At 37.9% G+C, this 15,354-nt stretch overlaps 1 protein-coding gene across 1 annotated transcript; it reads left to right on the top strand.

The window, feature by feature from the left end:
• The first annotated feature begins 10,990 nt into the window (after positions 1-10,990).
• On the top strand, positions 10,991-12,091 carry LOC140822581 (uncharacterized). The gene is made up of 2 exons (XM_073183360.1): positions 10,991-11,226; positions 11,341-12,091. The coding sequence occupies exons 1-2, from the start codon at positions 10,991-10,993 to the stop codon at positions 12,089-12,091; spliced, it is 987 nt and encodes a 328-aa protein (XP_073039461.1).
• The last annotated feature ends 3,263 nt before the right edge of the window (positions 12,092-15,354 follow it).

The following is a 15,354-nucleotide window of genomic DNA, read 5'->3' as shown; positions in this document are numbered from 1 at the left end:
TCAGCGCATCTTGTCTTTCCCACTCGTATGCCACACGAACTCTGCGGCACCAACTCGAAGAGGGGATTGCTGTGTCTGGGTGGCTTACACACAACCTTGTCAATTGTCTAATCAGAATCGCGCTTCCAGCTCTTCGCAGCTCATCGGATGTCAGCAAAATGGTAAGGTCGTTGCAAATTCATGATGCAACACTCTGAATTCAACTCCTTGATGAACTGATTTACTAAGCTCTCTCATTTCCAAATCTATGAGGAGCAAACGCACTAGAGTCGAGAATTTAGCAGCATATATGGTTAATATTAGCTGCTTGGCTCAAATTCTCAAACTCTAATTTCTTGTCTCGGTAGCAGACTGAAGAAAAATCTCGATAAATTCAGTTCTTGAATATTTCCCACGAATCACTGTACCCTCTGTGCCCACATTCTTGTTACTGGTAATCCACCAACTCCGGCGGCTGTCTCGTAAACGTAAGGCAACATTTTAACCCTCTGTTCATCTGTACATATTCAAGCATAAATAAACAATATTTCTATAATCCATCAAACGTTCTGACACTCTTCAGATGTCTCGGTACCATCGAACGCGCGGCTGTAATAACTCAACTCTTTCCATCTTTTCTTCTAACTGAGCTTTGAACATCCTCTGTCAGAGAAGTGCCTCCTCTTTCTGGAATCTACGAGTGGTATATCTAATATCAAACATATAGTACACATCTATAAGATCGTCTCAGCCCTCCTCTGACATATACCTCTGATTAACTCGGTTCTGATTAAGGCTTGGTAATTACATGCTGTAATCAACTCAGTAGAAACAAATACATGTAATAGGGAAGCAAGAAATCTGCTAGCACACCACAATGTAGTCAACATTGAAATAAAATCTCTGCTAGCAATCAATGCAAGGGAGAAAATCATCTACCACGATCATTACCTTCTACCTCAATCTATAAATTCTCTCAGTTCTGGACTATTCAGTCTAAAGGATCTATGGCTCTGATACCACCTGTTGTTGGGTGCACACGGGTCTCAACTTCAAATTCTTTGGGGATTTATTGGATTCTTGCTCGAAAAATGGGGCAAATTTTTGCTTTTTAACATCAACTCAAATGTTATAATTAAAGCATAACATGTCTCTATATTAATTAAACAAACCATATGTACTAACAAGTCTGTCTAGTACAATCATACGCTGTTAAATAACCAATACAAATATCAGTAGATACAAGTCTAATAAGTAACAATAGAAATCTTCAAAGCCCGAGATCTCCAAGCTATTCATCAATTATAATCTAGATCGGAGACCCAGATCCTGCCCCACCTGGACATGCCACACATTCCAGACACGACACAGCCCGGATAACTCCGGTGAGAACAAATCCCAGTATAAAAACATGGTAGCATGTACAGAAACAATCTAAATCATAAAAACATGCTATCATGAAACATATTTCAAAAGTAAATAGATTTCATAATATATGAAACAAATCAAAATAAGATGCAACCCAATTCAGATTACACATGCAATTTAATCAAGTCATATAACATGCTGTCCTGACTGAAAGCAATAAAACATGGGTGTCCGAGTCTATGAAACACATTCATAACCAACATGCAGTCTCGTTCAAATCATGTTCTAGACTCGAATGCTTAAACTATATCTATAGGGTCCCGGGGTGAATAAGACGTCCCTGTCGGTCACCTCCCTTCCAAATCGGGGGAGTACGTTCTAATCCTTAGATTTCGTGTCATATCTGTATCGATAATCTAACAATAGGAGGGTGTCTGTTCCTATGTAACGATACAACGAACGTCTAGAAGTGACTATCTGTCAAACTTTCCTATCTCAAATGCCAATGTATAACAATCTGTAAACAAAGCATGTTCATTTCAAAGGATTTTGAAATAAAGTCTATAAACAAATCAAAAATATATCAAAGAAAAACTATCATTGTATGTATTTTATTGGGAAACCCAAAATGAGACTCTGATTTGGTTATATTTTCCCAGATATCTTACTATGAAATTATACCTTGCGTCCGATATGACGAAGGACGGAAGTCTCGAAGTCAAATCTGTTAGCTCCAATCTGAAAAGACACTAGCGAATAAGCCCTAGTAATCAATTGACTAACTCAATCACAAATCAGGTTCTGATCAATACTTCAATTCCGGAATACCTGATCAATATCTGATACAATATTCAATCTGACTCTATCAATGATATCACATATAACGAATTCCATCTGAATCTGAACAATTAATTTAACTGATATTTCAACGGCATAACAATAGTCTCGAAACCCCGTCAGTCTAAAACACACAGGTTATAATATCAAACTTCGTTACTCAATAAACAATTCGTCTACTCTCAATAACAATCCAAATCTGACATGAAATCTAATTCAAGCTCAACTCTGAAATCATAACAACTTCCAGAAACAATTGTTCTTCAGTCTGACTTCGATTATCAATATTTACGGTAGCAGAAAAGTCATATTCTGATTCAATCCAATTCGACAATATCATAAAGTCAAATCTTGTCTAAAAAGTGAACAAAACTTACGTCCTTATTAGCTCGGGTTCGAGGAGGAAACGCGCTGGTTCAGATCCGAATCGGATACATCGGATTCTTCGAAATCTTAAATCTAAAAGGCGTAAGGGATTTTCTCTCAAAAGCCTCCCCTCTTCTGAATTTTGATGAATTCGCGTGTCAAACATATCTATATTATAACGGCATTGCAAAGTCTGAAGCGTTGGCATCATTTTCTCATAAACACGGCCATGACCGCTGGGGTGCGGTGAGCCGTAGCAGCGCGGGTGCGTTCAAGCGGTGATCTTGTGGGGACCCGTAGGACTCTAATTTTTTCTTGGGATATTAAAAACTCTAGGATCATTAATATAAAAAGGGGTCAAATTTTTGCTTTACATAACTCAAAGGAAAAGCTAACATAAGAAGTCTCATGTTATTCAACAAAATAAATATACAAACATAAGATACAAATATGTCTGGTTCCAAACCTATTCGAAAACTAGTAATAAATACAGTACTGCCAAAAGGACAAATAATGTTCTTCTGCATATGCCCGAGATCACCACGCTATGTCCATCTCTCATCCGCGGTGTGACCCAGATCCTGCCCCACCTGTTGTTATGCCCACATACAGACATAAAACAGCCGGAAAACCGGTGAGAACAAATACAAGTATAAACATGTCTACATGCATTATAATCAATTAAACATGAAACATGCTAAAATGAATGACATCATATTGCACAGCAAGTATGCGAATCAAAACAAGTCTTGGACTCGAATCGACTAGAAATCTAGGGATCCAGGTTTTTTGAATAAGACGTCACTACCACCCTCCAATCGCGGGTAATGTAGTTCTTCATCCTAGACTTCGGTCTGAGCTGTATCAACGGCTGCAATAAGGAGTATGCCTACTCCTATGCTGGAGATTTACACCGAAACGTCTAGCTATTTGACAATGCCTGTCAAAAAGACTCTCTATCTTATCTGCATAATGAATATTCAATAGGGAAACAAAGTTATTATAATCATATTCATGTCGGAATATCAACATGATCATACATGTGCATATTCAATTCTGAATGAAATCCACGCATACAGTGTTAAAAGAGGGAATATAATGCTATACACAATTCCAAACATGTTACAATATATCTAATATACTAGATTGATTTTGGTTGGGAAACTCAAATAATATCTTAGTGATACTATCTCCCCAAACAAAACATGACTTATACTTCCGTGTAGAATGCTTGTTCACGGTCGCCCAAACGTATCTGAAATGGAAAGGTAGATACGCACTCTATCAATTTCTATTCTAAATCCACACATAACCCCACATCACTACGTGATCCAATAAAATGCCTGACGGCTAACGACTTAATTCTCGATACGGTCAATCAAATTCTCAAACAGATATCAACACTATCTTATTCTCAATCATAATCCAAACAATATCATCCAAAACACAATATTCTATCCAAAAACAATCATAAATCATACTGAAATTCATAGGAAATGCATTATGATATCCTTTCTTTGATCCGTTTACAATATTCATGCTCAATATGCCAAAGAACACCAATATAACTCGATAGTCTCTTTCCCCAAAACAATCTGAATTCGAAACTTGTTGAACTTACATAAATTACATCACTTTAGCTAATACGAGGGAGGAGCTCAAAACCGAAGCAGATTGAATTTGAGTTGCTAAAATCTTGCACAATCACCATTTAAAATGGAAAAGAGGGATTCTATTTTTGTTGTTGTGGATAGATTCTCTAAGATGGCACATTTTATAGCTTGTCATAAAACCGATGATGCTTCAAACATTGCAGATTTGTTCTTTAGAGAAGTCGTTAGGTTGCATGGCATGCCTAGGACTATTGTTTCTGGTCGCGATGTTAAATTCTTTAGTTACTATTGGAAGACTTTATGGGCTAAACTTGGCAAAAAATTGTTGTTTTCTACTACTTGTCATCCTCAAACGGATGGACAAACTGAAGTTGTCAATAGAACTTTGGGAACACTTTTGCATGCTATTCTTAAAAAGAACTTGGATTGACATTTCTATGGACTTTATTTCGGGGTTGCCTAGGACTAAGAAGTGGAGGGATTCTATTTTTGTTGTTGTGGATAGATTCTCAAAGATGGCACATTTTATAGCTTGTCGTAAAACCGATGATGCTTCATACAATGCGGATTTGTTCTTTAGAGAAGTCGTTAGGTTGCGTGGCATGCCTAGGACTATTGTTTCTGGTCGCGATGTTAAAGTCTTTAGTTACTTTTGGAAGACTTTATGGGCTAAACTTGGCAAAAAATTGTTGTTTTCTACTACTTGTCATCCTCAAACGGATGGACAAACTGAAGTTGTCAATAAAACTTTGGGAACACTTTTGCGTGCTATTCTTAAAAAGAACTTGGATTGACATTTCTATGGACTTTATTTTGGGGTCGCCTAGGACTAAGAAGGGGAGGGATTCTATTTTTGTTGTTGTGGATAGATTCTCTAAGATGGCACATTTTATAGCTTGTCATAAAACCGATGATGCTTCAAAAATTGCGGATATGTTCTTTAGAGAAGTCGTTAGGTTGCATGGCGTGCCTAGGACTATTGTTTCTGATCGCGATATTAAATTCTTGAGTTACTTTTGGAAGACTTTATGGGCTAAACTTGGCACAAAATTGTTGTTTTCTACTACTTGTCATCCTCAAACGGATGGACAAACTTAAGTTGTCAATAGAACTTTGGGAACACCTTTGCGTGCTATTCTTAAAAAGAACTTGGATTGACATTTCTATGGACTTTATTTTGGGGTCGCCTAAGACAAAGAAGGGGAGGGATTCTATTTTTGTTGTTGTGGATAGATTCTCTAAGATTGCACATTTTATAGCTTGTCATAAAACCGATGATGCTTCAAACATTGCAGATTTTTTCTTTAGAGAAGTCGTTAGGTTGCATGGCATGCCTAGGACTATTGTTTCTGGTCGCGATGTTAAATTCTTTAGTTACTATTGGAAGACTTTATGGGCTAAACTTAGCAAAAAATTGTTGTTTTCTACTACTTGTCATCCTCAAACGGATGGACAAACTGAAGTTGTCAATAGAACTTGGGGAACACTTTTGCGTGCTATTCTTAAAAAGAACTTGGATTGACATTTCTATGGACTTTATTTTGGGGTTGCCTAGGACTAAGAAGGCGAGGGATTCTATTTTTGTTGTTGTGGATAGATTCTCTAAGATGGCACATTTTATAGCTTGTCATAAAACCGATGATGCTTCAAACATTACGGATATGTTCTTTAGAGAAGTCGTTAGGTTGCATTGCGTGCCTAGGACTATTGTTTCTTATTGCGATGTTAAATTCTTGAGTTACTTTTGGAAGATTTTATGGGCTAAACTTGGCACAAAATTGTTGTTTTCTACTACTTTTCATCCTCAAACGGATAGACAAACTGAAGTTGTCAATAAAACTTTGGGAACACTTTTGCGTGCTATTCTTAAAAAGAACTTGGATTGACATTTCTATGGAGTTTATTTTGAGGTCGCCTAGGACTAAGAAGGGGAGGGATTCTATTTTTGTTGTTGTGGATAGATTCTCTAAGATGGCACATTTTATAGCTTGTCATAAAACCGATGATGCTTCAAACATTGCGGATTTGTTCTTTAGAGAAGTCGTTAGGTTGCATGGAGTACCTAGGACTATTGTTTCTGGTCGCGATGTTAAATTTTTGAGTTACTTTTGGAAGACTTTATGGGCTAAACTTGGCACAAAATTGTTGTTTTCTACTACTTGTCATCCTCAAACGGATGGACAAACTTAAGTTGTCAATAGAACTTTGAGAACACCTTTGCGTGCTATTCTTAAAAAGAACTTCGATTGACATTTCTATGAACTTTATTTTGGGGTCGCCTAAGACAGAGAAGGGGAGGGATTCTATTTTTGTTGTTGTGGATAGATTCTCTAAGATGGCACATTTTATAGCTTGTCATAAAACCGATGATGCTTCAAACATTGCAGATTTGTTCTTTAGAGAAGTCGTTAGGTTGCATGGCATGCCTAGGACTATTGTTTCTCGTCGCGATGTTAAATTCTTTAGTTACTATTGGAAGAATTTATGGGCTAAACTTGGCACAAAATTGTTGTTTTCTACTACTTGTCATCCTCAAACGGATGGACAAACTAAAGTTGTCAATAGAACTTTGGGAACACTTTTGCGTGCTATTCTTAAAAAGAACTTGGATTGACATTTCTATGGACTTTATTTTGGGGTTGCCTAGGACTAAGAAGGGGAGGGATTCTATTTTTGTTGTTGTGGATAGATTCTCTAAGATGGCACATTTTATAGCTTGTCATAAAACCGATGATGCTTCAAACATTGCGGATATGTTCTTTAGAGAAGTCGTTAGGTTGCATGGCGTGCCTAGGACTATTGTTTCTGATCGCGATGTTAAATTTTTGAGTTACTTTTGAAAGACTTTATGGGCTAAACTTGGCACAAAATTGTTGTTTTCTACTACTTGTCATCCTCAAATGGATGGACAAACTGAAGTTGTCAATAAAACTTTGGGAACAATTTTGCGTGCTATTCTTAAAAAGAACTTGGATTGACATTTCTATGGACTTTATTTTGGGGTGGGGTGGCCTAGGACTAAGAAGGGGAGGGATTCTATTTTTGTTGTTGTGGATAGATTCTCTAAGATGGCACATTTTATAGCTTGTCATAATGTAAGGTCCAAAATTAAGACGACGTAACCCAACGACATGCAAATCTAGGAATTCTGAAAAATGGTTAATTAATTGATATTAATTGCTTACTTGATTATGTGACATACATGATTATTTGTTAAATATGATTTGATTGTCATGATGCATTAAAAATGTATTTTTAAAGGTTATTCAAGTTTCGATCGAGGAACGGGGACCGAAGGCTGAAGAAAATGTAAAATATTTTTATTAAATAATTATTTTTAATTATTTAAAATATGGTCAATGCTTTTTAGTATTTTTGAAAACATAGGGTTTTGAGGTGATTTTATACGCCGGGACGTAAATTTTATCGGTGTTGGTTTTTCAACTAAAATACGAACTTTTTGGCAACCCGGCTAATAAATTCACATATTTAATAAAAGAAAAACTTTGTTAATATTTTAATTATGTCCTAATTAGACTAATGGGCCTAATTAGATGGCTTAATAGGCCTAATAAGCCTTAGAGGTGATTAAGGAGTATTTAAAGTATTAAAATATAGTAAACCCTATTCTAGAACATGAGATAATCGGCCACCACTCAATTTTGTTTCTGAAAAACACTCTCCACCTCTCCCACACACACGACAGCACACATATCAATTTGAAAGAGACTTTTTCGAAGGGCAAGCAATAACAAGCCAAAGTCGTCCCTCCGTTCTTCGTCGTCAACGGATTTTCGAGCGTATAAAACGCAAAGGCACGCCATATTCTCCTTTTCTCATCTATCACACCATAGTATTTATTTAATTGAGTTTTTGCATGAAAAACAAGTGCATCATGAAACAATTTCATTTTTGCATAACATGTGAATTTTTAAGGCATGTATTTGATCCAAAATCATGAATATTATGTTGTTAAGGGGCTGCCATGGATAGGGTAATAATATGGAATTATTTTATAGCCAAAACATGATAAAATAATGGAGGAAACATGCTGGAACCATAGGCAAAGAACAGCAAGGGAAGGGCCGTGAGTTTTTTTGAGATATGTGTGTTTGTTGAGGGCATAGCTTGATCACTTTGCAAGGGGCGTTGGGGCTCGACCAGGGCTGGGGGTTGGGTCCTAAGGGTCTCGGTCTAGGGTCAGGAAGGCTCCTAGCATGGCTAGGACCCCTCACGGTTAGCCTTGGAGGAGTCCCATGGTGAAGGGACTCCTCGCACGTTAAACGGTGGGTAGGGACAGCAGCCGTGGGGGCTTGTTGCTAGGGCTGGGTGGCTCAGGGTAGATTCATCAGGGTCCTATGGTCATGGGCAGGGGTCGGGCTAAGAGCGGGTGCGGCTGGGTCGCAACTGGTTTGAGGGAAGAAGCTGAAAACGGGAGGAAGAGCTTGGACGCGCAGGCTGCTGTCTTCTTCAGGTGGTCTGTGCGCGCGGTTCAGGGCTTGGGCTGGTCTGGGCTGGGGCTGGATGTGGTCCAGGGTTGGTTAGGGTCGACTGGGTTCGGTGGGGGCTTGGCTGGAGGAGTGCTAGACTAGATAGGAGTCTCGTTTGTTCAAGGACACTACACACACACATGTGCAGAAATATGGGTCGAGTTCCAGGAGCTTTTTGAGCGGGTTAGGGTCATGTTTTGGGGCTGGGCTTGCACAGTAGGGTCCCTAGGTGTGTTGGCTAGGTCTCGGCTCAAGGTGGCTCGGGCGTGGCTCGAGTAAATTAGGAGATGGCTCGGTGTGTTCGGTAGGGTGTCAAAAACGAAAATTATAAGGCTAAAATTGAATCCGTGGGTCCACGGGGGTGGCTCAAGACATGAAAGGGTAGAATAAATAATAAAAAGGCTATGTTAAAAATTTGGGATCAAAATAACGAATTTTGGATTTAATCGGGATTTAATCGCCGCACGAAACGCTAATTAACGAGTTAATTGAAAAGCCTAGTTTTAAGCTTTGTAAAATCATGAAAATTTAGGTTTAAGCTTAAATAATTATTATAAGTCTAAGTTTTAAATTTGGGAATTTTATAATAAGGTTTGGTTTAATTCGAGATTAAAACGCATTAATACGTCATATTTAAAGATTAATTTAAAAGTCTAATATTTAAGCTAAATAAAATTATGAGAAAATTCTTGTAAGCTTAAATAATTATTTGGGACATGGTAGGGTCAATGAAATTAAGAAAATGTCAAAAACGTGAAATTTTACGTCTAGGGGTAAAACGGTCATTTTACACCTAGAAATTAGTAAACGTCATGGCAGTGTCCTGAATGCTGTTTCATATGCTAATATGATTATTTGGAATGTTTATGAATTTTTATATGTTCAAATGTTATTTTAAATGTTCATGGATATGTATATGTTAAAATGTTATTTTTAAAACGTTTATGGATTTTATGGTTTAATTATGGACATTTAAAAGACATGATGCATGCTTGGTTTAAAAGAAAAACGTTATATGCATGTTTAAATTTTATTAAGTGATGAGAATATGAAACGTTGAAGGAAGTGAAGTAATTGTGACTAATACGATGATATGTTGGAAATTTCGTGAGGGTTATGGTCTCAGTGGGAGCCCGACGATCGTGTTTCCTTGGATACGGACATGTAGATGTATACGATGATATGTTAATACGTAAGGCCAAGGCCCAGTTGACCGGTGAGAGTGTTGCTGGTGTCCCCGCCGCCCAGTACTGTGGTTACATGTAGATGGATCCATCGCCCAACACGTAGACGTAGACGTAGATGAACACGAAAGTCACAATTAACGATCTGAATTCAACGAAAGGAAAAAAAAGAATACGTATATGTTGATGATGATATGTATATGAACATGTTGATGATGACATGGATATGTTTATGAAAATGTTTATGAAAAAGAAATATGAAAACGTTTTTATTTAAAAGTTTTATGCATAATGAAAATGTTTACGAAAATGTTATGTTTATATTTATGCATCTTCATAAAAACGATATTTTAAGTATAAGTATTTTTCACTGTTATATGTTAACTGTATTACGTATTACTCGTTATCAAGAACATGACGTGTTGAGTCTTTAGACTCACTAGGTGTGTATGATGCAGGTGATATAAATAACTATGATATTGGAGGTCTTGACGAGTGACTTGCTGGACTGTCGGTGCACATAACCCGAGGACCAGCGCTTCTATTTCCGCATTTAAGTTTACGATTTTAAGTTAAAGTTTTTACGACATTTTATTTTATGCTTTTTGAGAGATTTTGAGAGGTTTAGTATGGGCTACACTTTTCAACATTTATTGCTTTTTAGGTTTGGTAAAACATGTGACGATTTCATTTTTATGACTATTTCACTTGATTTTTTTTAAAATGCTAGTTGGATGATGTTTTATTTTAAAGGGTAAAATATTTTATAAAAGAAAAAAATATTTTCTTGTGTAGCATGTTGGCCGAAATTTAAGAAAAAAAAAATTTAGTACTTTTAAAGAAATAAAAAGGGCAGACGTTTCAGTTGGTATCAGAGCAATGGTTCTGTAAAGGGTTGTGCCACCATCAGCGCCAGGAAGATCAGTCGTCAAGCCTCAAGTTGTAAGTTTTACATGCTTTATATGAATTGATATGAAGTTACCTGTATGATGACATGAATAATATGTTTATGCTATATGTTTACTAGCTTTTTGAGTATATATGCTTTGCATGCTTAAATTGCTAAAATGAATAAGGGTATGTCATATGATTAAGAAAACCTAGATTTAAATACATGTTGGTTACGTTAGAATTTGGAAAACGTTCAGATAAAATGCCTCCTAGACGTAGTAATGAGAACCGAGCCGAGAACAGTGTGAACCATCAAGGGAATGCACCCCCACCACCTCCTCCGGGGGATGCTGCTACTCGAGCACTAGAAGGAATGGCTCGTCTCTTCGAGCAACAGATACAGCAGCAGCAGTTACAGCAGCAACAGTTGCAGCAGCAGTTGCAACAGATGCAGCAGGCACCTAGGCCACATCATGATATATATGATCAGTTCCGGAGGCTAGGACCAAAGGAATTTTCTGGCACCACCGATCCCTTTGCTGCGGAGAGTTGGATTCGTTCACTTGAGGTACACTTTCGTTATCTGAACATGGGAGATGCCGACCGTGTCAGGTGTACCACTTATCTACTTAGAGATGACGCTTCCTTATGGTGGGAAGGAGCCGAGCACGGCGTTGACCTTGCTACTCTTACTTGGGCTCAATTCAAGACGATATTCTACGAGAAGTACTTTACTGCTGATGTTAGAGGATGGCTGAAGAGAGAGTTTATGAGCCTCCGTCAAGGAGACTCGACTGTTGCTGAGTTTGTGAAGAAGTTTGATAGGGGTTGCCATTTTGTACCCCTTATTGCCAGGGATGCGGAAGAAAAACTTAGACACTTCAAGGATGGCCTACGACCTACCATTCGGGATAAGGTTATGATGATGCGTCCGGTGGATTATGCTACAGCAGTTACCTATGCATATCAGGCTGAGCAATCCTTGAAGGACATTGACTTTGAGTTACAACGTAAGAGGCAACAACATCAGAATAATAATCAGTCAAACAAAAAGCCATATACGGGTCCTCCTAGACCTCAAGGGCCTCAAGGGCAAGTCAAGGAGCAAGCACCACCTAAGCCACAACAACTTGGAGCACCAAAGCCTATTGATAGACAACCATGTAAAGACTGCAATCGCTTTCATTTTGGCCAGTGCATGTGGGGATCTTTTAGATGCTTCGTATGCAAGGAGGAAGGGCATAAGGCTGCTGATTGCCCGAAGAAGAAGGCACCTACTGAGGGAAGAGCATATGTCATGAATACTGAAGAAGCCAAGGAGGAGGCAGACACTACACTCATTATGGGTAACCTAGTCATTTAATATTTTCATATTGCTTATGATTGCACGAACGGTTAAGGTAGCTATTAGAATCGAATTGGGATCAAAGAGACATAAGGACATTATAGAACTTAAGTTTCATCAGAGTATCACATCAGAAGCATGAATTTTTGGGATATTAAGGTAATCGAATTTCGAGGACGAAATTTCAATTAAAGGGGGGAGAATTGTAAGGTCCAAAATTAAGACGACGTAACCCAACGACATGCAAATCTAGGAATTCTGAAAAATGGTTAATTAATTGATATTAATTGCTTACTTGATTATGTGACATACATGATTATTTGTTAAATATGATTTGATTGTCATGATGCATTAAAAATGTATTTTTAAAGGTTATTCAAGTTGCGATCGAGGAACGGGGACCGAAGGCTGAAGAAAATGTAAAATATTTTTATTAAATAATTATTTTTAATTATTTAAAATATGGTCAATGCTTTTTAGTATTTTTGAAAACATAGGGTTTTGAGGTGATTTTATACGCCGGGACGTAAATTTTATCGGTGTTGGTTTTTCAACTAAAATACGAACTTTTTGGCAACCCGGCTAATAAATTCACATATTTAATAAAAGAAAAACTTTGTTAATATTTTAATTATGTCCTAATTAGACTAATGGGCCTAATTAGATGGCTTAATAGGCCTAATAAGCCTTAGAGGTGATTAAGGAGTATTTAAAGTATTAAAATATAGTAAACCCTATTCTAGAACATGAGATAATCGGCCACCACTCAATTTTGTTTCTGAAAAACACTCTCCACCTCTCCTACACACACACGACAGCACACATATCAATTTGAAAGAGACTTTTTCGAAGGGCAAGCAATAACAAGCCAAAGTCGTCCCTCCGTTCTTCGTCGTCAACGGATTTTCGAGCGTATAAAACGCAAAGGCACGCCATATTCTCCTTTTCTCATCTATCACACCATAGTATTTATTTAATTGAGTTTTTGCATGAAAAACAAGTGCATCATGAAACAATTTCATTTTTGCATAACATGTGAATTTTTAAGGCATGTATTTGATCCAAAATCATGAATATTATGTTGTTAAGGGGCTGCCATGGATAGGGTAATAATATGGAATTATTTTATAGCCAAAACATGATAAAATAATGGAGGAAACATGCTGGAACCATAGGCAAAGAACAGCAAGGGAAGGGCCGTGAGTTTTTTTGAGATATGTGTGTTTGTTGAGGGCATAGCTTGATCACTTTGCAAGGGGCGTTGGGGCTCGACCAGGGCTGGGGGTTGGGTCCTAAGGGTCTCGGTCTAGGGTCAGGAAGGCTCCTAGCATGGCTAGGACCCCTCACGGTTAGCCTTGGAGGAGTCCCATGGTGAAGGGACTCCTCGCACGTTAAACGGTGGGTAGGGACAGCAGCCGTGGGGGCTTGTTGCTAGGGCTGGGTGGCTCAGGGTAGATTCATCAGGGTCCTATGGTCATGGGCAGGGGTCGGGCTAAGAGCGGGTGTGGCTGGGTCGCAACTGGTTTGAGGGAAGAAGCTGAAAACGGGAGGAAGAGCTTGGACGCGCAGGCTGCTGTCTTCTTCAGGTGGTCTGTGCGCGCGGTTCAGGGCTTGGGCTGGTCTGGGCTGGGGCTGGACGTGGTCCAGGGTTGGTTAGGGTCGACTGGGTTCGGTGGGGGCTTGGCTGGAGGAGTGCTAGACTAGATAGGAGTCTCGTTTGTTCAAGGACACTACACACACACATGTGCAGAAATATGGGTCGAGTTCCAGGAGCTTTTTGAGCGGGTTAGGGTCATGTTTTGGGGCTGGGCTTGCACAGTAGGGTCCCTAGGTGTGTTGGCTAGGTCTCGGCTCAAGGTGGCTCGGGCGTGGCTCGAGTAAATTAGGAGATGGCTCGGTGTGTTCGGTAGGGTGTCAAAAACGAAAATTATAAGGCTAAAATTGAATCCGTGGGTCCACGGGGGTGGCTCAAGACATGAAAGGGTAGAATAAATAATAAAAAGGCTATGTTAAAAATTTGGGATCAAAATAACGAATTTTGGATTTAATCGGGATTTAATCGCCGCACGAAACGCTAATTAACGAGTTAATTGAAAAGCCTAGTTTTAAGCTTTGTAAAATCATGAAAATTTAGGTTTAAGCTTAAATAATTATTATAAGTCTAAGTTTTAAATTTGGGAATTTTATAATAAGGTTTGGTTTAATTCGAGATTAAAACGCATTAATACGTCATATTTAAAGATTAATTTAAAAGTCTAATATTTAAGCTAAATAAAATTATGAGAAAATTCTTGTAAGCTTAAATAATTATTTGGGACATGGTAGGGTCAATGAAATTAAGAAAATGTCAAAAACGTGAAATTTTACGTCTAGGGGTAAAACGGTCATTTTACACCTAGAAATTAGTAAACGTCATGGCAGTGTCCTGAATGCTGTTTCATATGCTAATATGATTATTTGGAATGTTTATGAATTTTTATATGTTCAAATGTTATTTTAAATGTTCATGGATATGTATATGTTAAAATGTTATTTTTAAAACGTTTATGGATTTTATGGTTTAATTATGGACATTTAAAAGACATGATGCATGCTTGGTTTAAAAGAAAAACGTTATATGCATGTTTAAATTTTATTAAGTGATGAGAATATGAAACGTTGAAGGAAGTGAAGTAATTGTGACTAATACGATGATATGTTGGAAATTTCGTGAGGGTTATGGTCCCAGTGGGAGCCCGACGATCGTGTTTCCTTGGATACGGACATGTAGATGTATACGATGATATGTTAATACGTAAGGCCAAGGCCCAGTTGACCGGTGAGAGTGTTGCTGGTGTCCCCGCCGCCCAGTACTGTGGTTACATGTAGATGGATCCATCGCCCAACACGTAGACGTAGACGTAGATGAACACGAAAGTCACAATTAACGATCTGAATTCAACGAAAGGAAAAAAAAAGAATACGTATATGTTGATGATGATATGTATATGAACATGTTGATGATGACATGGATATGTTTATGAAAATGTTTATGAAAAAGAAATATGAAAACGTTTTTATTTAAAAGTTTTATGCATAATGAAAATGTTTACGAAAATGTTATGTTTATATTTATGCATCTTCATAAAAACGATATTTTAATTATAAGTATTTTTCACTGTTATATGTTAACTGTATTACGTATTACTCGTTATCAAGAACATGACGTGTTGAGTCTTTAGACTCACTAGGTGTGTATGATGCAGGTGATATAAATAACTATGATATTGGAGGTCTTGACG

This window comes from Primulina eburnea, unplaced genomic scaffold (genome assembly GCF_022965805.1).
Source record: "Primulina eburnea isolate SZY01 unplaced genomic scaffold, ASM2296580v1 ctg962_ERROPOS671506, whole genome shotgun sequence".
Taxonomy (NCBI): Eukaryota; Viridiplantae; Streptophyta; class Magnoliopsida; order Lamiales; family Gesneriaceae; genus Primulina; species Primulina eburnea.
This window is presented reverse-complemented; position numbering and strand designations above follow the sequence as displayed.

What these genes read in the sequence shown, in the direction of transcription:
- LOC140822581 (XM_073183360.1), top strand. Translation starts at nt 10,991, where the DNA reads ATGCCTCCTAGACGTAGTAATGAGAACCGAGCCGAGAACAGTGTGAAC. An exon ending in ATATATGATCAGTTCCGGAG is followed by an intron (nt 11,227 to 11,340) that starts GCTAGGACCAAA and finishes CGACCGTGTCAG; the next exon opens with GTGTACCACTTATCTACTTA.